The 22,307-nt window shown below is 41.4% G+C and overlaps 1 protein-coding gene across 1 annotated transcript in view; it reads right to left on the bottom strand.

Annotated features, from left to right (window-relative positions):
* Positions 1-7,190: 7,190 nt before the first annotated feature.
* RNF19A (ring finger protein 19A, RBR E3 ubiquitin protein ligase) overlaps positions 7,191-22,307 on the bottom strand; it is a 54,049-nt gene continuing 38,932 nt past the window's right edge. Inside the window, exons 4-11 of the mRNA XM_050315330.1 lie at positions 21,763-21,970; positions 19,662-19,806; positions 18,908-19,070; positions 14,386-14,500; positions 12,183-12,344; positions 11,302-11,515; positions 9,761-9,904; positions 7,191-9,389 (exon numbers count right to left, since the gene is read on the bottom strand). Coding sequence (XP_050171287.1) covers positions 8,702-9,389; positions 9,761-9,904; positions 11,302-11,515; positions 12,183-12,344; positions 14,386-14,500; positions 18,908-19,070; positions 19,662-19,806; positions 21,763-21,970 — 1,839 coding nt within the window. The 3' untranslated portion in view covers positions 7,191-8,701. The remainder of the gene's footprint in view (positions 9,390-9,760; positions 9,905-11,301; positions 11,516-12,182; positions 12,345-14,385; positions 14,501-18,907; positions 19,071-19,661; positions 19,807-21,762; positions 21,971-22,307) is intronic.

The following is a 22,307-nucleotide window of genomic DNA, read 5'->3' as shown; positions in this document are numbered from 1 at the left end:
GAAAAATGGTCCACGAAGCTGAACAATAAAAATGAAGAAGTTTGATGTGAGCTGTTCATCTGTAAGACCAGCAGTGGATTTGCAGTGCCTGCAGTCATTTTGGTGATGGCCCTACCTCATTCAGATTTCATTGAGAGTGACTGCTTTTTCAGACAGCATTTGGGAGGGCCTGAAGGACAGGCAGAACAACTTTTAAAAACCCAGAACTTAGAAAATAAATAGAATAAAACATGGTAGGGACTGTACTGCTGATTTGACCTGAACAGCTCAAGCCAAAGCCACCAGGCTTCAAAACCTGCAGCATTAGATCACTGAAAGTAATTTTATGGGCAGGGGGTGCAGAAGGGAATATCTTCAGGTGTGGATTTCCTAAAACCACTTGTTTGGCAGGTAAGGGCTGCCTAAATATGTCCCTCTTGCCTTAGTCTGGGGAACAGCCTCAGGGCCAGAGGGAGAAATCTTTGCAGCCCTAAGTAGTTGCAGCTGAGCAGTAGATGCAGTCACCTGTCAAAGACAATGTCCTTGGCCAGGTGACACGGAGTGGCCTCTGCACCGAAGTGGCAGCAGCACCCCCTGTGTGGCACTGGGGATGAGCAGCTGCTGACAGAAGAGTTCCCTGCTCACCCTGGCACTGACTGTGACTTCGGTGTGAACATAGCGCCCAGAAACAACAGAGGGGAAAAGAGGGGAAAAAAACCCACCCTCTTTTATTGGTATTGGTTTTTTACATTCTTTAAAGCCTTTTCTCTTTTGAAAAGGGCAAGAGAACCTCAACGGGCTGACCTGGCTTTGTGGTGGGGAGACCCAAACCGTAGCACAGTCTTACACTCTCAGGCTTGTCACTGACCCCCTCAACATTAACATCCAGCTTTGTAAAAACAAAACAAACCAAACCCAACAGCCATACAAAAACAGGAGGAGACCACTGGTTATGCAGGTGAAGTGTGGCAATGAGCCGATTTTGGCCACACACAGCACCTGCCCTGTACAGCCGAGCTAACCAGGCCTGCAGTGGATCCCCGTCCCTGTATTTAACACGAGAGAGCACGGAAAATGTGGTCAGGGGCTAGGGCCTAGCACATGCTGGGGAACAGGTGGTCACACTGTTGTTCTTTTGGTCCTTTCAAAATATTTTTGACATTTTTAAGGAAGCCAGCTCCAGGTTGACTGACAGGTGCAGTCACCCAAAAGGAAGAGTTGCTAGCAGTGCTGAGTGTCATCACGGCATGGTTGCTTCCCTGGCCAAAAAGCTGGTGTACTGCAGGCCTCTCACCACCACTCTTTTCACTCTGCACAGTGGTGCAGGCAGGAGAAGCTGGTGAGAGGCGAGTTACTGGCAAACCACACTCCTTGCCCATATGTGTGATGTTTTTCCCACTCATCAGAATCTGCTCTGCTTTATGTAATCCAGTTGCATAAGTGAAGGGCTACTCCTGTGGTTGCCAGGCCTTTCAGAAGACTTAAACTTTCATTACAATAAACAAAACATATTTTTTTGGACAGCAGGGAACAAGGCTCCTTCCCCAGTTGTAAATCAGGATTTATGACCTGACTCAGGGTAACTCTGCTCGCTGCCTGTGAGCTGCACCCACCCAGGGGACAAAGGGCAGGCAGCTCAGAGCAGGGAATCACCCCAGCCGGCTGGCTAAAGGAGGATTAAATGCCACCTCTCTGTGGGTCCTCTCCCACTCTCTGGGTCTCCCCACCGGGATGTAACAGAGTCAGTGGAGATGCAGCCTCCAGCTGTGGCAGGGCAGGGCACCCGGTGTCAGTGCCACTTCCTTGCAGCCTGTGCCATTGCTCAGTTGCTGCTTGCTAAATACCACCCTTGTAAATAAAGTCAGCAACATGAGAGTGGGTTTGCTTGTTAAGTGAGAGGGATTATAAGGGAATAGAGTGCCCATCACACAGAATGGCATGCTCAGAAATGTCTTGAGCAGGCAGCCAGCAAGGAAAGGGCAGCTCGAGCACCCTAAACCCCCTCAGCACTGGTCTGGTGCCTAAACATAACAGCTCAGATTTAGGCCATTTGGAATTTAATGTCCTTACTGTGGAGATGGTAAGCAATAATAGGCCTTTTGTCAAGCCGGCTCACCAGGACCTTGTGCAAGGAGAGATGTGTCAGCTTTGCCCACCAAAATGCTTCCTGCTGGTACCTGATGTGCAGGCAGGTGCCAAGGTTGTCACATGTCACAGCTGCTGAGTTACCTGGCCTGGCACACAAGCGAGGTGCAACAGCAGGCTCATGTTTGTTGTTGAGCTTCCAGCTGCTGCAAGGAGCCTGGATTTTCTGCCAGATGGATTCCTGTTTCGTCTCGTGCCTGATCCAAGGCCAAAACATTTCAAGGGAATGATGAGCAGTTTGATCACATTTTAGGCATCATCGCAGAGGCTGGCAAGGGGATGCTCTTACCCAGCTGTGCTTGCAGGCACTTCACCTCCTTCACCTGCCCCACGAAGATGTTACATGAACGGCCTGGAGCCGGTGACAGGGCCAGGAGTGCTACTGCAGGAGCTTCACACACAGGTCTGCTTGTGTCACTTGGTGCACTCACTCTCGGACACTTTGCTGTGCAGGACCCAGCTTAGGAGCAGCAGGACAGATTGGCTCAGTGGTACAGTCCCACTCCCTTTGGGCTTTCCCCGTGCTGCTGCAGTGCCAGCCCTGCGCTTGTCCCCATACCGAGGCAGTGCCCAGCCCTGCCCAGTGCGGGGCCAGCACAGCTCAGCCCGGGGGGGCCACTCTACACTTGCAGCTTTCCGTGCTCCATGAGAGCTGGGGGGAACCTCGGTTCTTTCTGCAGAAGTGAGGCTGAACAAGGTGATGTGGCAACCCCAGCGCAGAGCCTGTGCCTGCCTTCAACACTGCCCTTCCCTGCTCCAGGTGGGGATTGCCAGGATGGGGACGGTGCAGAGCCGAGACCCACAGCACATCCCTGTCCACAGCGACCTTCAGCAGCAGCAGGGCCTCGATCACCCAGGAGGACCAGAAATCAAACGTCAGGATTAGAAAGAGACACGAAGGGAATAAACAAGCCAGATTTAGCATAGAGGGGCCCACAGCAGGCAAGGCCTGCAGCCCTGGAGACAGAGTGTAGGGAGCAGCACAGACATCTGAGGAGGGAGCACAGCTGGGCACGGTCACCAACAAACATCTGTCCCTGTGCTCGTGGCTGCACCCCAAGGCCTCCAGGCAGCAGCCTCCCAAGCCAGAGAAGCTATCACAAAATCCTAAACTCCTTCTGAAAACCTGTCACAATCTTTTTACAAAAAAAGGACAGAGAAATATAATTTATACATGTATATGAATAATATAAACATAAAATCTGTCTCCTCAGAAAAAAAACACCTTTTAGTGTTTGTTTGGGTTTTTTGTTTGTTTGTTTTTTTACAGTGAGTTCCCTGACAGCACAGTTGGGTCTTGACTCTAAGATTCTGAACCACCTCAGGGACAACTCTTCCTGCCCCTAGTTCTCAACAGCACTTTAAAATACCTACGTTTCAATCTAATTAAGTATATGAGACAGACTGCTACGCTACTCTATTTCTGCAATAACTTTGAACTGTCTGACACTGACAAGGAAGAGATCTAGAAGCAGCTCATCCAAGCAGCTCCTTTCAGCACAGCCCAAGCAACACGATGCACCACACAGTCCAGTTCCTCCACCCAAGGACCCTTTATAAAAAGCAGCACAGCCCAAGGAAATGCTGCTGTGCACTGAATTCCAGCTCAAGTGAAAAAGCAACCAATGGCTCTGGCCAGGACTTGCCGCAGCACCTTTTCCAATTACATCTTTTCAAGATGGTTTCATGCCCTCATAGATGCTATTCCACCTTCTCAACAGTTCTTTCAGCAGCATTCAAAACCTACATGAAAACTTTTATATCTCCTTAGAAAGATGTTGCAAAGCCTTATGCATGACCTGGTAGACACTTGCCAAAATCTCCTCTTTGGAGGCCAAGAGACTGCCCACAAGTTACACTGCACTGTGTCTATAATGCTGGCAATAAACTAGACCTACAAGAATGGCCTCTTCTCCTCTTCTCTAGGGAAAGTATTGCACAGCCAGTGTTTTGCAGAACTAAAGAAGGGAAGATGGCAACGCATCGTGGAGCTGAGGAAGCCAAACAAGTTTGCTTTGGTAGCACAGGCAGCGATCACACAGGCAAGCAGGACCACACAAGGCTGTGCCCCTTCTCGGGGAGAACCTGGGAGCTCTTCATGTAACACCACATTGACCTGTCCACAGTCTATACCCTCAGTTCATGTCTTATATTCTTAATAATTATATGAACAGCAACAAACCACAAATCGAGACTAGAAGATCACAATTTCAGAGCCATCTTCCAAGACTTGGGGTCCTGTTTGGCACAGAAGTTCAGTGGTGCCCATGTGGTTTGTGCATCAACCCCCCGCCCCCCCACCTCCCAGACAAGCATCTCGGTTACCAGGCACCCCATGGCCACTTGACTCTGTTCCTCCTACGCTGTGAGACTGAAGGTAACAAAGACACCGTCACCACTCTGGGATTGCATTTCTCACCAAGATCTGACCTGGGGATTCTTTGCCACTCATGGGGAGAACGTTTTGCTCCCACAGCACCACCAGATTATTAAATCTGAGAAGAGCAGGTGGCTGTCACCTTTGGGGCTGGCACGAGCAGCAGTCAAGGTGCTAATGGTGCTCTTCAGACCTCTGTAATTTCATGAAGTCATTCCGAATAAATCTTAAGTGTTATTTCCAAAGTTTCTGCTCAAAATTGCCTCAATTTCACCTGAATTAGATGGAATATTAATGTTTTTTAAGTTCACTAACTCTAGTATTTTTCAACCTTCTACTTGATTATCCTTATTAAGCATTATTACCCATCGGAGCAGTGGCATTATTAAGTAGGCAACTGTTTGAAAATCAATTTGAATGACTTGAAGAGACATAAGTCAGTCAAAAATGTTTACATATCAGTAAAAAGCAATCAGCTCATACATTAGTTTGTGAAATTGATTCAAAGAAAGGAAGAATACACATGTCCAGATGCTTTACTACAAAAAAACCATATGCAAACATCACAAGGAAAGCTTTTATGATGGCTTTAATCTATTTAAAATTGTAACTATCTCTCAAATATTCTCAGATATGGCAGACATTAAAATAAATTTCCTCAAGATCCACAATCTGACATGAATTAGTCAAATTGGTCAGAAATCATGAAAAGAAATTCTGAAAAAGAACCCCTCTGCTGGGAAATCAGATGTAAACTTGATCTTTCCTGTGGTTTATTTCAATGAAAGAAAAAGGTCCCTTCTCAATTCTTATAGAGCTTCTTCAAGCTCTAGAAATAAGAGAAGCATCTTCTGCATTAGTGTATTAATAGAAGGCTTCTACCTTTCACTTTTTTTATAGAATCAAAATTCAGTGCATTAAATTTATTGGTGTTTTATTTATTTCTGTTTAGACTGCCTTACACATGAAATATTACCTCTGAATAAAAAAAGTCACAAAATGAATCAACAAAACAGCTTTCTGCTAAAAACTTACCCAAAAGTGAACAGAAAAGAATTTACATGTTCTCAATGTCACATGTAAAATTGTCAGGTTATTCCAGTGACTGAAAATAACACAACCTTTTGATAAAGTTTACTTACAAGAGTAAACTATATTTCCAATTTCCTGCACAGCAACATGGACCTGAGAAATTAAAAGTTAGGTTTAAACTCACTGAAATAGGTCTTCCACCTCCCAGTTCCCTGCTGTCAGCACTGGACTGCACTGCTGCACGTTGATGTGTGCCAGCCATTTAACAGCTGCACTGGATAAACCCAAATCACGCATTTTCAAAGTTTGAGACATCAGCAATAACTTTATTGCTGCTGCACCAAGACATCAGACTCAAAACTGAACTGAAGGTAAAAGTCAGAGGGGAGGTTCACCCTCTGCCCTATTTCAAGTAACATCTGGCTTCAGAAAACTCATGGAAGTGCTTTATGAGATGGCACAAACCTTCGCTCCTCAGAGGTTAAAAACAGGAGGCCTTGAAGGACATTCACCTCCAAGGGGAAAGTCTGCAAGTGCAGTGACAGAACCACGACTGGGTCACTGAGTCACTGCTGTTCCACTCTCCAGACGCTGCATAAAGAACCAATTAATGCCTCCGTTCATTAATTTAACAGAGAAATTTCTATACAGGCCTGAAAAATTACATCAGAATTCACCAACTGGCATCAGATGAGGAACAGCAAGTGCTTCATTCAGTTAATGCTGACCTCGATTCAATACATCTACTTCTCATTAATTGTGCTTCTTAAGTGTTCATGCTGGGGGAGAAAAAATCAACCAGGAACAAATGACAAAAAGGAACTGTTAACACCAACCCCCTACAAAATACAAGATTTGTGTTTACTTCCTGTTCAGAGTGCCTGATGACAGGGCAAAAATTGCTACACTTTCTAGAGTATGTGGTTCCACTTACCCTATTTCTTATTCTCTGAGCATCTGCTACTGGAAATGGTATAAATAATGCCCTAATTGTAGCTTTAGAGTTGACCCAGCATATTCACTCTGATGGAAGTACAGCTTACATATGGGTTTGGGATGAGGCAGATCCAGCTCTGTAATGCAACCCATCAGTTTTAGTTTCTTACTTCCCAAGCCTGTCATGATGCAGGTGAGAAAATGAATCCAGTGAACAGGCAGTTCAGCCAAGCAAAACCCACCAGGTGTTACCCAGAAACTCTGGCCAGTCTGTGGTGTTTCAGAATGAACTCTGTGCAGGTCACGTGAACTGAGAAGAGCATCACTTCAGACAGAGAGAGTTTGAGTTTAGCTCAGCAATCTGATCTGACTTGTGCCAAGATGATGCAGTTTTGTTTGAAGAGCAACATGCTCATGCCAGAGCCACATCCCTCTCAGAAAACCATTTACTGTCCTGGCTGCCAGAGAGGCAGATCAGATTTCTTTTCATCTTAGAGAAGAGCAATGAGGTTGAAGTCTTGTACAAAATGCAGCTGACTTTAGATCTTACATTTCCAAGTATCAGAGCATTCAACTTTCAAAGCACACCTAGTAAAATAAAAATGTTTAAAGGCAACAAGAGATGAGAGCAGTCAGCAACTTGCAGGAAGAAAAGCTCCTGCTGGGAACATACACATTTTCATAAGGCTGATCAGCACACTAAATGACAGACCACTAGAAGTCAGTATTTAGACATTTATTTCAGATATGCAGTTTACACGCATATTACTGAGCAAAACTGAATTGCAAATATACAAATACTGTAACAAGCATTACCAAATAACATAACTGGCACTAGTGTTATAAGCCTATTACTGAAACGGGTGAGGATAAGTCATGGAAGAGGACTGCAGCTCATGGCATTTTCTTTTTATCCAACCAAACTTCCAGTAGCACCATAATGGCAACACATGAAACACAAGACAGAACATTGTTAACCGTTATGAGATTCACCTTTTTTTTTTCCATTTTAGTGAATTACTTAGCAAAAAACTGTTAACAGTACAGGCGCTTTGGCCAACTTCAGCTTGTGTTCAGCTTGTATATCTTCCATATGCGAAAGAAAAAAAAAAAGCCAGCATATTTGGAACCCATCTTTGCACTTGGGCAGTCATTGCACTGCACTTAAGATTCTGGGACTGAAGACAGGTATGTCTCGCAAAGAGATGTCAAGTCCACTAAAGCCTGAGTGAGTCTTTGGTAGGCCAATAACTCTATTATATCTACCACAGTAATTTTATTCACTAGAATTTTCTTTTGTGATCCAAGGTGGCCAAAGAGGACATTCTGGAAAACATTACAGTAAAATCCTCAAACGACCAGGCACTTCACACCCAGTCTTTTCCAAAGGCACCAAGAATTGACGGGGCACCGATTTTCCCCCTAACGGAAGGTGACTGCATCTGCTTTTCTACAGTGTTTATAAATAACTGCATTGTTATTTTACAGTTTTTATACACTATATAGTAGCCTTACCTGCTGCATGATCAGCTGCATGAATGAATAGGTAACGTCTCCATTCCACCATATATGAAGTACCAATTTCTTTTGTTCTGAAATTATGTAAAATGCCAAAACCCTGTTCAAAGTGTACACACATACAAACACTTCTGACACAGGCTACATCCATCTGTAGATATGCAGTTCATTCTACATGCACTCTAAATATGGTGTGTCCAGTTATGAAACAAAATTATCATTCCAAATATTCACTGTTGAAGTATGTTTGTATAGGTCTATGCAGGTCTTTACTTCCCCTAAATTTAAGAGTTCACACAAAAGTGGTTTTAAGTCACTAATGCTCAGCTAACATCATTTTATCCCAAACCTCATATTTTCCAAGTGAACAGTGCAGGACATATTATTCATTTCAGCATTTAACATATTAAGGATTTACCATTTTTTCTCTAAATACACCAAGTATATGCTTTCAAGCAAAGTTGTGGCAAAAATACAAAACATGGACGTATTTGTACTGCTGTAATGCACTTGGTTAAAGCCTGTATGTCTCTTCACACAGGTTGAAGATCCATATGAAGTATTTTGCCTTATCAGACAAGTATATAGAAAATTGCAGTTGTATCAAAACCTTGCTTCTGCTGGTCACCTGAAACTTACGGAAGCCGCATGTAATTCAATCAGCTTTCAGACAGGGTTCTTTAGTGGCAAAGGCTTTTGCAGCACTTAAGAGACTTAAATTTCAGTCTGAATAGCAGTGCTTAATTCCACAGCATGCTGTGAATGGTTGTTGTTTGTTTCTTTCAGTGCTTCACCAACACCTAAATCTACATCTGTCGAAGATCCATTATTAATGCTTTCCTCAGCAATGTAACTCAGCTGTGGAACATCAGTGCTTGGGGCTGTTGGAACAGGCACAGGGATTCCACTTGGCTGTGGAGAGTTTTCCAAGCGATCATTTTCCACCTCAGGGAGAACACTGACTGTGGCAAAGCGAGTGTGATAGTCGCTGGAACCATGGCTACAGGAAGTTTTCATACTTTCCATATCTGAGCAACTGAACTCAGAGAAATGACTGGAGTGCGAATCTGCTACAGATGGAATACTATCGCTGAGAGAGGGAGAGTCAAATTCACTGGAGTTTGTGCTTTGCTGTTCCAACAGCTGAGCATCCATGTCCTCTCTCGTCTCATTAATCTTCATGCTGCTCTTCTTTCTCAGTTTACCTTTGCACTTTTTCCCCGCCGTGTTGTCCTTGGACCACTTGGCGGCGCCGGACTTGCCTTCCTGCGGGCCGGCGGAGGAGCCGGCGGCGCCGCGCCCGGCAGCGCTCCCGTCCTCCACGCTGCTGCTCCCGCTGTGGTGCCGGAACTTGGCTGGCTTGGACTCGATATCCACCTGCACTTCCAGGCTGTTGCCTTCCCTACAACAAGAAAGAACCCACGAGTGTAAGTGGTCATCTAAGCCAGCTAAAATGGCAAAACAAACTCCTGAAGCTTTTCAACAAACACGGCAAAAACTGAGAGATGTATCTTGTTTCAGAGAAATCTTTAACCAAATAAACAAGCCAAAGGAAAATACCAAGTCTGAAAGATCAGACACTTAATTGCACTACAGTGATGGTGCTTCAGAAATAACCTTGGCAAAATGTAAGCACTCACATTTATTCCATTTGTAACAAAATTTGCAGGATTACACTTTCAAAGTGTAAAAGTAGAACAGCTGAGGCATGCTTAGAATATCCTCTAATAAGCCAGGCTTATTAATATTCTATTTTCACCACGTTTCTCTTACCTGTCCAAAGGGATGTAGGAGTTCAGAATGGATCCTGCCATTGCTTTGGTACTGGCATTGTCACTAACTGTTCCCAAGCTAACTGTGCCAGATTCTCCACTCAAACTGTATCGTTCTTTCTGCACATCTGCTTGTACTTCCAGTCTTTGAGAGAAAGAGAGAGAGTTGCACAGACTGCCACAACAGTTAAAGCACAGTAGCTGAAAACTAGTGTCATCTTGCAGACTGAAATAAGTAAATAATAAGTCAGTAATAAGTAAAGTTCATGAGTTACTCCAGTACAGATGTACATAATCTACCCTATGAAACAGGTTCTCTTTTCCCACTATCAAAAATTACTATTATTTTGATTAAAAACAAACAAACAAAACCAGATTTATTTCCCAACAAAGCAAAATGTTATATTTTAATGAAAGGTTCTGGATTCTTTTCCTCCTGAGATTTACATGGACAACTTCCAGGTTTAGCTACTGTTCTTCTGCAGATAGTGCACTATACTTCAAAAATGGAAAACTCAATCAGAAGGGTACATAAGTTCAAGACATGATAGTTCCCATGTTTCTCCTGCTGCAAAATTATTACTAATCAAGTAACATGCAGAGTACTGTGTTCTGTACTCTACTTTTTTTGTATTGCTATCAACTGCAACAGGAATAATAGAAACCTCAGCTGTCTTAAATTGGGCTGAGCAGATAAGCCAGAAAGCAAATTACAAGCTTTTTTCCAAACGTCTTGTTCTAATAGTAAAACAGAAGTGGGGTTTTTTTGTTTTGTTTTCCGCTCCATCTCTTTAAAGAGGAGGGTATGTATACCTCACTCAGCAGTCACAGCCTGAAACGTGCCCCAGCATAGGGGAACTCTTGATACTATCCTTCACTCTATTCTATATAGACTGGACTGCCAAATTACTCAAAATGAGCATTGCTGGCACATGATTTAAGGAGCAAATTCCACCCTGACCCCTACACATTAACAACCCTTTCTAGACAGTCCCTTTCTCTTCAGGGTGCAGAAGAGTCAACAAGCAGAAAGGTCCAAATGCACAGGAGGCGTTGAGCACTAAACAATAAGAAGCTGCCACCTTGGCAAGGCCAGGTGCTCAGCTGCCTCCCCTCCTGCCTGAAGTCCATTTGGAATCCACACTCCATCCAGGTGTTCTGAAGGCAACAGAACAGAGCTTGGTACTTGTAGACTACTGAACAAGTCAGCAGTTCTGACTTTGGGGCGAGATGCACCTGAGAACACAACTGCCTAAGACATGAGGTGCCTCCCTCCGACTCCTGTGAAGCTCTCCTGGGAAGCAGGAAACAAGATCTCAGGCCCCACTCACCCTGAACAAAATTCAAGCTTTTCTTTGAGGATTGTGGCCAGGCAGGATCTCTTGAAAATCAAGTGAGTTTGTCAGGGATTAACTGTTTATCTCCCAGAGACAGCTCCTTTTAACAGGAACCAGTTTCAAAAAACAAAAATCAGAAAACCCAGCAATACCACTTCCTCTGCCCCTACGTAGAGCAGGACAGTGTAAGAAGGTCACGTCTCACCTGTTAAAGCAGTTGACCATTGCACTCCCCGAGAGGCTCCCTGTGATGCTGGCCCCAGCCAGGGCCATGGTGCTCGCGGTTTCGCTGAGGTTGTCCCGGATGGCTCCTATCCTATCCATGTGGCTCCCACTTGCACTCAGGCTGCCAGTCAGCCCTCCAACGCTTCCTTCTCCTATGCTGGGGTTGTGTCGTGCCTCTGCCACGGAAGTGGTATCTAGACACAAACAAAGACGGCTCGTCAGTTATGGAAGTATCACTTGGTTGTTTCTAGAATGCGACCATGGAAACTGTTCCTGAAGTTATGCTGAGAAGAAGGATTTGTAAAACATACTGTCACAAAAAGAGAACTTTGGGGAAAATAAAACCAAACCCCACAAACCACCACAAATAATTAAAGAGACGCCTCTCTTGGAGCTGCTGTAATGGTTATGCCTGACATCACATACTTAAAATACCAAAAAATTAACTACAGGTAGGACAGGTTACATGAAGTAAAGGAACACACAGGAACCTCATCACAAAGGGTAGTGCCATGTAATTAAAAAATTAAAGCATCAGATCAGCACTTAGTTTGTCCCATTATGAATAAAAACAAGTCCACAAAACAGAATTCTGAATGAGCAACATTAATGCTATCTTAAAACTTTTACATATGGAAAAAACTTGAGTCTGGCTTTGATTAAGATGGGCAAGAAAAGCTTTAATGCTTGTATTACAGCCTAGCCCAATATGGCAGAGAGGCTACCATGACCTGAGAGGTGCTCTTTTCAGCAATGAGCAGAAGCAGCCCCAACTGCAAATAACTCACTCTAGTACCTAAGGCAGCAAACACAAATCACAAAGCCCACATTTACAGAAAATGGAACACTGAATTTCCTTACCTACAGCTGCATTTGTTCCACCAACATTTATATCATTTTCATCATCAAATTCTATCCTGACACCTTTTCCATTGCCAGCTGACACACCACAGCCCCCACTTCGGCAGAGGGAAATTGGAACAACTCCGTACACGTAAGCCAGCATAATAGGAACACCAATACCTGCAGAGGAAAGTACAGTCTTTCATTAAATGTGGCTTATATTTTAGAGCCTTTCATAAAGGCAATTTCATTTCCTATGATTACTTAATATTTCACATTTGAAAGACACCAGGAGGAAGTAAAATTAAGAAATACTGGTAAATCACTAAGGAGAAATTGACAGTAAAGTCCTTTCAGCAGGCAGAACATCCTCTGCCAGCACCGATAGGAAGGGAACCTTAATGATTGATAAATTAATACTTCCAGTATGTCCATACCATCTTTTACAAACAAAATTTGAGTATTTTAAAGGTTCATAAAAGCTCCATTGGGGACTGTAATCATGTTTCACCTGAGAGGCAGAAATAGCAGAGCTCTATTTCAAATGTAATTCAACTAAAAATGTTAGTACCTCTACTAATTTAATAAGGGGCTTCATTTTGCATCCAATGAAGGCAGAAAGGGCTTTGCTATCAATTTATTAGGACTTAGCATTATTATTACTCTAGGATCTTTCAATATAAGTTTTTCTTAAAAGTAAACAATTCTGTGGAGCAGGGTGGCAGGAGTTAAGGGACACCAGTGGAAGGAACTGTGGGCTAAAGCACACATAGATACACACACACACTCCCATTCCACTCCTTCTAGTGGACTGTGGAAGTTACTCCTTTAGCATATGAATTAAATCATTCTATGGCTTTGCTGCTGGAAGTACATGGAAGATACAGAAATGGCAAACTGAAAAATGGCAAGCTGGCACATACTGAAAATGGACAGAAGCACACCCAATAGAAAGGCTCCTCAGTCTAATCTAAAATAAAGGTTCCAATTACAGGAAGCCCCCTTCACTAGAAATTTCTCAGTATTCCAGGAGGAAATCCATATTCTCATGGTCATTATTTTGGAAGCCATATAATGCCCTGAGACTGGAGGCCATGTGTTAACAGCAATGGGGCAAGAGGAAAACTCCACAAAACAAAACCCAACTGCTTTCCCTGAAAAGCCACATTTATCTCTGCTCAGGAATAAGCAACAGCTTGAAAGAATGAGATAAAGCAGACCTATAAATACAACTGTGAGACTCCCTGCCCCCCTACCTGTTTAGCAGGGATCTGACACCACAGCTACAGAAGAACAATGCATGCTGACACCAGAGCCAGTTCTAGGACTGGCATATCACCATTTGCACGGGGGTCCTGTCCTGCATTGATAACAAGCTGTTTAAAGCCATGGCTTTAGGGCCAGTATGAACCATCACTTGCTAAAAGCGGCCCTGCCTTCCTGAGGTTACTCATTCCTTTCTGAGCATTGCTTCTGGCACAAGAGGGAACACTGCAGACACAACCACACGTTCAGGGGACTGATCCAGCTTAAAACTAAGTGGTGTGTCTTAGTATGAATCAGTATCGACACCAGCTTAACGTGCAACTGTGAAGATGCCTGTGCTGCAACAGAGTTCAAGAAGCAAGGCAATGCCTGGCAAGTCCACTCCTTCCAAAAAAATCCAAGTTTACAGTGGTCTTGAAATTACTTGGGAAGGTGAGATAAGTATTTTGTAGGTGCAGCCAGATCTTCCTCAAATGCTACCCTCAACAGTCACCATGAGAAAGAATGTGATAACAATTCAAACTGACTCCCACAGCAAAACAAATAATTTTTCAACTACTGTAACGTTGACTGTAATAGACACCACATTGTTGTTCTGCATTGAGAAAAGTTTGATGTGAAGTTACTAAAATACAAACAGACTCTGTGGAAACAGTTTTTTTCTTGGTCATTTAAAAAAAAACTTTAAATACTTCAGTCTTAAAAGCCAGATACGACAATGTGAAAACTTTAATTTGCAAGATAAAAATGACTTTTAATTTTTCAGGAAATACTGCATTAAAATCAAGTACTGTATTCTTCATTCTGCCCCAATAAATATTTAACCTCACACGACTCCTTGTCTCAGTTCCTTTACCTATAAAAGGAAACTATAGCACTTATCTCAGCTGTGTTATTCAGGTGTGCTTCTTTTTGCAAGGTGTTACCAAGACACAAAATATTATTATTTGCTTACCTACAGTTACTGCAGCTACAACTGGAGAAACAATCACAGATAAGGTTACACCACCCGCTATAGCCAAGTTTCGCTTGTGCTTTGAGATGTCTTTGCCTTCGTATCGATTGTGAATCTTGGAAGGAGAAAAGAAAGGGTTTTCAGAGTATTATATCATCAATAATACATTGCTGCAAGAATGAGAGAACTGACATCATTAGGAATCTCTACCCTGCTCTCTTCTAGAGAAATCCCATTCTATGTCATGATTTATTTCTCATCTCAAAGAAAATAAAATTTATACGTATCTTAATTTCAGGCAACTACTTAGAAGTCCTCCCATCCAGCAACTAAGCATTTACTTTCAGCCTCAAGTTTGAAGAGCTAAATCACTGAACAGCTTTGTTTTTTCAATCATTACTCCAGTTTACATGGCTGGGAAAAGTAGACAAACGTTAAGGATAAACAAATTGACACATCTGATCAAGTTGACACTTCTTATTCCCAGTCATCTTTCCCCTGAACAACATAGAGTGAAACTTTCACAGACTACAAGATCTATGGAACAGGTTGGCATAACAGCGCCATGAGACAGCCTTCACCAAACATAACCTGGAAGGAGGGGAGAGCAAGAACTCCGTTGCTCCAGCTGTTGAGATAGGAGATGTTTTTGCAAACCTGAGCCTTAGCTGTGCTACTGTTTATTGAGGCATCTGCAAACCAAACCTCTTACTGATGGTTCAAGTCTGCAATAACTCTGAAATGTGACGGCCTCAGAGTTATCTGCCACAAATCCCACATGAACCTGAAAGGCTTTCAAAGATCACTGATTCAGAGATTTCCCACTTTTTGTGCATTTCATTTACTCTCTCTGGGAACATGGTTTCTCAGGAATCTGGACTTTATTTGTCGCAGTTCTCAGTTAAGATGTAATTACAAAGGAACAACAGTAGCAAGATCCTAATGGCTGTCATAAGGCTAAACTAACCCTCACTCCATCCAAGGAGGAACACAAAAGGGAGTACCAAGAAGACAATGACAAAAAATGAGCTGGATGTTGTGCTTTATAAATTACCATGTTACTGAATGTTGTGTCTTCTAAAATATAATCTCAATTAGAGATTTGGTAGGGTAGTTCTGTTTGGAATAAACAAAGTATTTGTTCAGGCAAGACAGGCCAGCAAAAGGGCAGAGAAGGCATGGTGCTTCGTGCAAAGAGACCACATTTATTTGCTCTGAAGTACCTTATACAGAGAGAAACACAGAGTGAGGGAGTACTTGAATATGGAACATGCCTCCGGATTAAAAAGGAAAAACTGAACATAAACATTCTCTCACAGTACGGGTGTGTAAGATTTACAAACCCAGGAAAATCAAGTTTCACAGGGCTCTGAACAGTTGCCATGATCATCTCAAGTGCTGAATGTCACTGTTATGGACAATTTTAACTCCCAAAACAGAAGGCATACATAAAACAAACAGAGATATCCTTAAAGGCAACTAGATTCCTTAAACGTGAAATTACAAAAAGCAACATAAAGGAATGGAAGGAAGAGGTTACAGAGAAGAAACTGACTGAAAACATCAAAACAGAAGGTTACACTGGTACAAATTACTATGAAATAAGAAACTTCTCAATATTGAGTAAATAATAAAGAATAACCAAGTAAAAATACTAGACCAGAAGAGAGGTTTCAATAAACACAGAAAACTGCTAGGTTGCAAGACATATCTATAATAAGAGAGCACTAGCACTTCCTGAAGGTAACTATCAAAGCACAAGCACAAATTCTTCCAATGAAGCAGACAGACAGTGTTGTAAAAGAACCATGAAGCTTCCTTTCCCAAAGCAGCAGCAGCTTTAAGAAAATAGAAAGTGGGTCAGATTACTATGAATGGGTATAAAGGAACCGCATGAAGGTGTCAGGCCGAAATCAAAAAGGTTAAAATAGAGGAGAAAAAAAGGAAGGGACATCAAAGTCCAGGAGAAATCATTCTACAAGTACAGTGCTGGTAAGAGGAAGATCAAATTGGATCAATTTGCTGTTTAACAAAAAGAAAAGACAGCCAGCAGATGAAAATGGAGACATGTTCCTATTTTTTTCCCTTCAGTTCTCACTGAAGATCAACTGTAAGCGAGATGACTGGTGACAAAGAAGTAAGATCTGTACAAATGCAGCAGGTTAGAGCGTACTTACATGAGCTGATCTGAAAAATATCTCAGCGGGCCCAATTTCAGAGTCACTAATAGTAATTTTTGAAAACTATTATTCGTAGATGATGTCTGAAAAAAAATTCCAGGAAAACTGGAAAAAGTTAAATGGCAACGATAATCTTAAAAAGGTGTAAAACAAGAAGCTGAGGTAAAGACCAGTGAACTGAACTTTCATTTTCTGAAAGCTGGGAACTTGTAGACATCAAAGCAAAGACAGGAAATAAAGAGGTCGCACTGCTTTTTTTCAAATAGAAATCATGTCGATTTAATTTTCTTCTGTGACAGGGCAACTTGGCCTTGAGATGGGGAGAAAGAGATGTCATGCACTGACTTTAATGAAATTCTTACATTCTTGTATGACACTTAACCAGGTTATAATGGTCCAGACTGAAAAAAATGGACGAGAGATAGCTACTATTAGCTTCATGTGAAACTACAGAAAACATCTGAATAGTCAGTAGGTTCTTTTACTACGCAAAGTGAAATTCTTCAATCCATACTTTTTCCAAGAGTTACGCCCTGGATCCAAGAGTATTGCACATTTTCATTAACCTAGAAGATGCACGGAGAAGAATGTGTGCATGTTGAAATTCAGGCCAATACAATCTGGCAAGGTTGCAAAAATGCCATGAATTCATACCAGTCTTGAGAAGTTGAAAAAAATGGCCTGAAATTACTAAGATGCAGCTGAATGGTAATGAATTCAAGACTACCTTTAGGAAGAAGCCAATTGCCTAAATTAGCAGTACAGTGGGAAAGGGTGTGTGTTTTAGAGTACACAAAATGAAAACAGCATGTTGTTGAGAAAGAGGTAACCATTAGTTCATGTCACAGGATCACCCTTTCATTTAACTCCACAGTAGTAACGCTGCAGCTTCACTGCTGTATTCAAACTAGACAAAACCAAAGGTGGTATGTACAGCTACAAGGAAATCCAGAAGAGGAGAATCAGAAGCCTGAACCAGTGTGTTTTCTTGACAGTTGTCAAGAAAAACTGGAAGTGCTAGTTTTCTTCAGAGAGAATGAAAGTGGACTTAAAACAGCCTTAAATATGTAATGGCATATTGCAAAGCAAAAGGATTTCTTACATCAGCTGAAGATAGGGCAGTAAGAATATAATGTAAATTCTCTTCCCACACTAATGTTAAAAAGGCAAAATAAATTTTACTAAGAAAATTAAACTTGAAGGGCCTGTGGGATCTCCATCATCAGACGTTCTAAAGAAGAGAGCGAACATGTGACAGGGGTCATGGAAAAATGACCCTCGTTAATCAGTGGGGTACAACAGAAATTCTCAAGAGGCTGCCCTCACAGACTAACGTTCTGAGACTTTACCATTACTACATGAAAGGTGCTCAGTGATAGCGACCTATCCCAAAATCTAATGAGTAAAGCTAATCAAGCAAAAGTAATTTGAAACAGGCAACTGCTGACTTCTTCCTCTTCTCACCTACAAGGTTCCAATGACTGTATGGGACCAGGCCATAACAGAATAAAAGGGTCAAAAGACAATTGTGGCAGAAGACAGGAGTGCTTACTTGAAATTAAAAGATGAAAAATACAGTGAAAAAGCTGCATCCCTAAACCTTTTGTCTAGCAGCCTTTCCTACCCAATAAATGCAGAATCATGAGTCTCTCCAGTCACTGTGAGAATCCATGCTGATAAAAGCAGAAAAACCATCTTCCAAGCCATCATTTCAAAAAGCCAATTTTCAAAAGATCTGGATAACTTACTACTTTATCCTAAGTTACATACAGGAGTTTGTTATGTACTTAACAGTAAAAGCTATTATATTTTTAAGAGGAAATCTATCAACTGACTTCTGATAAACATGATCATTTCTAGCTGATTCCCACAAAGAGTAAAATGAAGACAGATTCTTGTCTAGCCCTGAAGACTACTCCATATGGTGGACTGGCCCAAGGCAATTAATAAGCTGCTGAGTACAAGTGCTTAAATGTGTGTACGCACAAACCTAAACTAGCTTAACTTTATACTAAAATTCTGGTAACTATTAGCTTTTAAGAAAAATAAGAAGGATTTTCTTTTCGCCTTCCTTGTCCTCTAACTATTATTTAATTCTAAGGGACACAAGGGAACCCAGAGATCAAAAATAGAACAAGTTTGAAAAAGTATGCAGCAACTTTGATGGCAAGACAGAGAACTGGAAATTGTTCAGTGTTCTGCTCTGCTTGTTTTAAGAGAAACTAGGTTCTTAAAAACACTGCTTTTCCTTCCTGTACAATTGACACAAATATCTTGAACACATATTACCCAAGTCAAACAATGCAGAAGATAAACCCTAAAGGAGTTGCAGCATGTTTTACCTTACGTCCCACATACACAGGAATTCCAATAATCATAGCAGGAATAGCAATGCCAGCTATTAAGGCAATTCCTACAGGAGCTCCAACAAGTGTCCCTAGCTGCCACAGAATTTTCTTCTTACGGCTCCATGGTTTCTTCCCCCAAAATGTGCAACCTGATGGACTAATAGAAAGAAGAAAACTGTAAAGAAATTGTAAATAAATATAGCTATATACTACTGAACAGTTACAGAAATTACCTTAGTTATAAAATTACTGTCCTTAGGTTAAAGTTACAGATCGTAGAGATACCAAATCAACAATTATAAATTCTTCAGATTTTTTTTTTGCCTTGACAGCGTATTTTTCAATGTGAAGAGAAGCACATTGCATGTTACTACACACCAATCTGTGGTTCAAAGGTAAATTATACAATCAAGAGTTTCTGTATTGCTTACTATGAAGACATAGTTAAGTATCAGTATTAAGACATCAGCAAAAACAGTGGGTGGGTTCATCTAAAACACTTCATTTGTACTAAGAAGTCGTTGCATGCATAAAACTTAGAAAATATTTTAAAATTAAAAAAAAAACCAAACCAACACTAATTTAAACACATGTATTGAAAACTAACTTAATCCTCTGATATGGATACTTCAACTGTGATTCTCTACTCTGAGAAGAAGAAACCCAGACTTACACCACTCAGGAATCTACTTCTATGTAGTTTAGAAAACAGATTACCAACCACATAAATTTTTTTTCTTAAATGTACCTTAAATAATGTAAATCTGAGATCTCTTTCATACACAGCCAACAGAATTCACAGCCACAGACGGCACAAGTCATATGATTGCAGCTCCCATCATTCATTTTTATTATATAAGCAGCACAGCGTGGGCATGGTTTTATGTCATCAGCTGTTTAAAAAAAATATTAAGATCATATCAGTTCTTTAGACAGGCAGATTTAATAAAAATACAGACATACATTTAAGAAAACCAATTGAACCATTATCTGGAAAACTGAAGAAGTTTTTTGCAAGGTTGCCTTACAAATCTTGATTTGTCAATTACTTGATATCTATTAGTTTTTGCAAACCTTGGACTGAGTAAAACTAATGAAAACAAGATGTATTAGACAACATTCAAGTAATGGAATAGTTAATGCATACTCTCTGTTCAAGCATTTTACTAAGCTTAATGAAATATATATTAGACTCAGACATTAAATATGTATGTTAACACAGGACTGATAATACGGTCTCTAAATATAATCTTCTTTTACATCTCATGCTGTTATGAATCTTATACTTGAATATTCAGTCTCCACACTGTTAATTTATCTTAAATCCATCTCCCCATTCACGATAAATGTACTTCTTTGGTATCACCAACCTCCTCTTGAGTCCTTTTCACAGCCCTACTTTATATGCACTTACTCCCTGGGAAAACACAGTGTAGCAAGAAGAAAACTCTGGAGGCTCTTCTCGTTCCCAAGTCAAATATGGAAAAATGAGGTTAAGTGACTAGCTCTGTCAAACAAGGGGTCGTTGAGCAACAGTGAAATACTTGTATACTGACACACCACAGTTGTGATCTTCATTCCTTCACATTACTGGTTAGCATCTGCCCTTTGGGACAAACTGTTTATTCAGAGCAGCCGAAATACCTTGCAGCTCCTAAAGCAGAACTCCAAGTTTACTGCCTCTGTGCTACTAGGTAGGACAAAGGGAAAGGAGAGCTTATACTTGACATAAAGAATACCCAAAGAGGTGCAGAACAAGCAGAAAAGAGCACCAGTACCAACTGCAGTGCACAAGGACAGTGAGTTGAAAGGAGGCACTACCTATTCCCCCATGGGAACAGATGCACAACCTGTAGGGTAGTAACTAAACCAAGCTAGCTCTTCAGCACAGGAATGGTAGACCTAATATTGTTCAGGCTGGCAGGGATTGAAAGGGGAAGGAAAGGAGCTGGTCTGCTAATTTCTTCCGTTTATTTTAAAATTTGTTTGAGAACTAGAGCAAGATGCCAATTTTTAATGTAAGATGGGATGCCTTGTTAAAATAAGCCAGCACAAACAAATTAAAGAATCCCAGGTCTAGGGCTGGATTGGAGAACATCAGCTCTAACTACAAAAAGAGACTCTTTACCCAAATACCTACCTTGTTTGTTCAGGCAGCCACAAAAGCTGCCAAATAAATCAAGAGTTTGGTGTAGTTCAGTCAGTTCTTATTAAGAGCAACCTGGACTTGTGATGGGCAAAATACTACACTGAATAGTTTATCCTCTTTTTTGGGAATTCCAAACAAGCTCAACTTTAAGAGCTGGAACTGTTTGCTTTCTGGTAGACAAGAAAGATGAGCATATCCTAGAAAACCAGAAGTTAGTACTAACAAAGATGTCAAACATCAGAGTTGGCATCAGAGTAGTAGTCTATTTTGAAAGCAGAAAACTCAGTGGATTTGAGTTTTATTTTTAATAGTTTTTATTATTAGCAGCCCTGGGAAGTTTCACATACAGCGGAAAAAACAAGCGTACCCAGTGTGTAAGTGATACAACGAAAAAAGTCAGCATGCTAAACATGAGGGATGTCTTGCAGCAAGCTCATTTGATTTCACATTCTTCAATTACAAAGTAAGAATTTAAAATTATGACAAGTTTCTAAGACTTCACTCAGATGTTCTGGTCACAGAATACTTCAAATTATAACATCTAAAATTTTATTTCAAATTTAGAATTGTTATGTTATGTTTCTGAAAGATAAAGCATTTAGTATCTACCATGCCACTATTCCATTCTTTCCTTATTTAGGGTTAACTGTGGAAATGTACAAGAGATGTCTTGCAGACACAATACCCTAATCATAAATACCTGCTGCTCCAGATTCCTGGCTGTAACTAATAGATGAAGAACGAATTGTTCTGAGGCGCAGACTCTGAGCTCTCTCCTGGCGAGCAGCATCACAGGTCTGGTTGGGATGCCAAATCTGCTTACAGTGGTAGCAAAACTCAGTTCCACAGCCTTCTCGTCCACACGTAAGCTTGGGACAGCTGGCACATCCAAAGCGATCACAGCATATCTTGAACAATCGAGAGGGGCAAAAGAGAATTTTGTTAATAAATCCACTTCTGACTATAGACTAAAGCTGATGAGACAGCTGTCAGAGCACCTGAAGCAGGTACAAAGGCACTGGACATCAGGAGTTGACATTAGGCGGCCAGCACTGGTTCCTTATCACCTCTTCACAACTCTATTGTCACTGCATTGGATTAGAATTGTACAGAAATACTATAATCACTGCAACACTCTGCTCTCATTCACCTTAACTGCATACAGGACTGAGACGTGCTGTATTTAAGGCTGAATGCAATACTGTAAGGTTGACAGTCACAAAGAAATCACAGATTAGAAGAGTA

This window comes from Myiozetetes cayanensis, unplaced genomic scaffold (assembly GCF_022539395.1).
Source record: "Myiozetetes cayanensis isolate MyiCay16 unplaced genomic scaffold, myiCay2020 scf1, whole genome shotgun sequence".
Lineage (NCBI taxonomy): Eukaryota > Metazoa > Chordata > Aves > Passeriformes > Tyrannidae > Myiozetetes > Myiozetetes cayanensis.
This window is presented reverse-complemented; position numbering and strand designations above follow the sequence as displayed.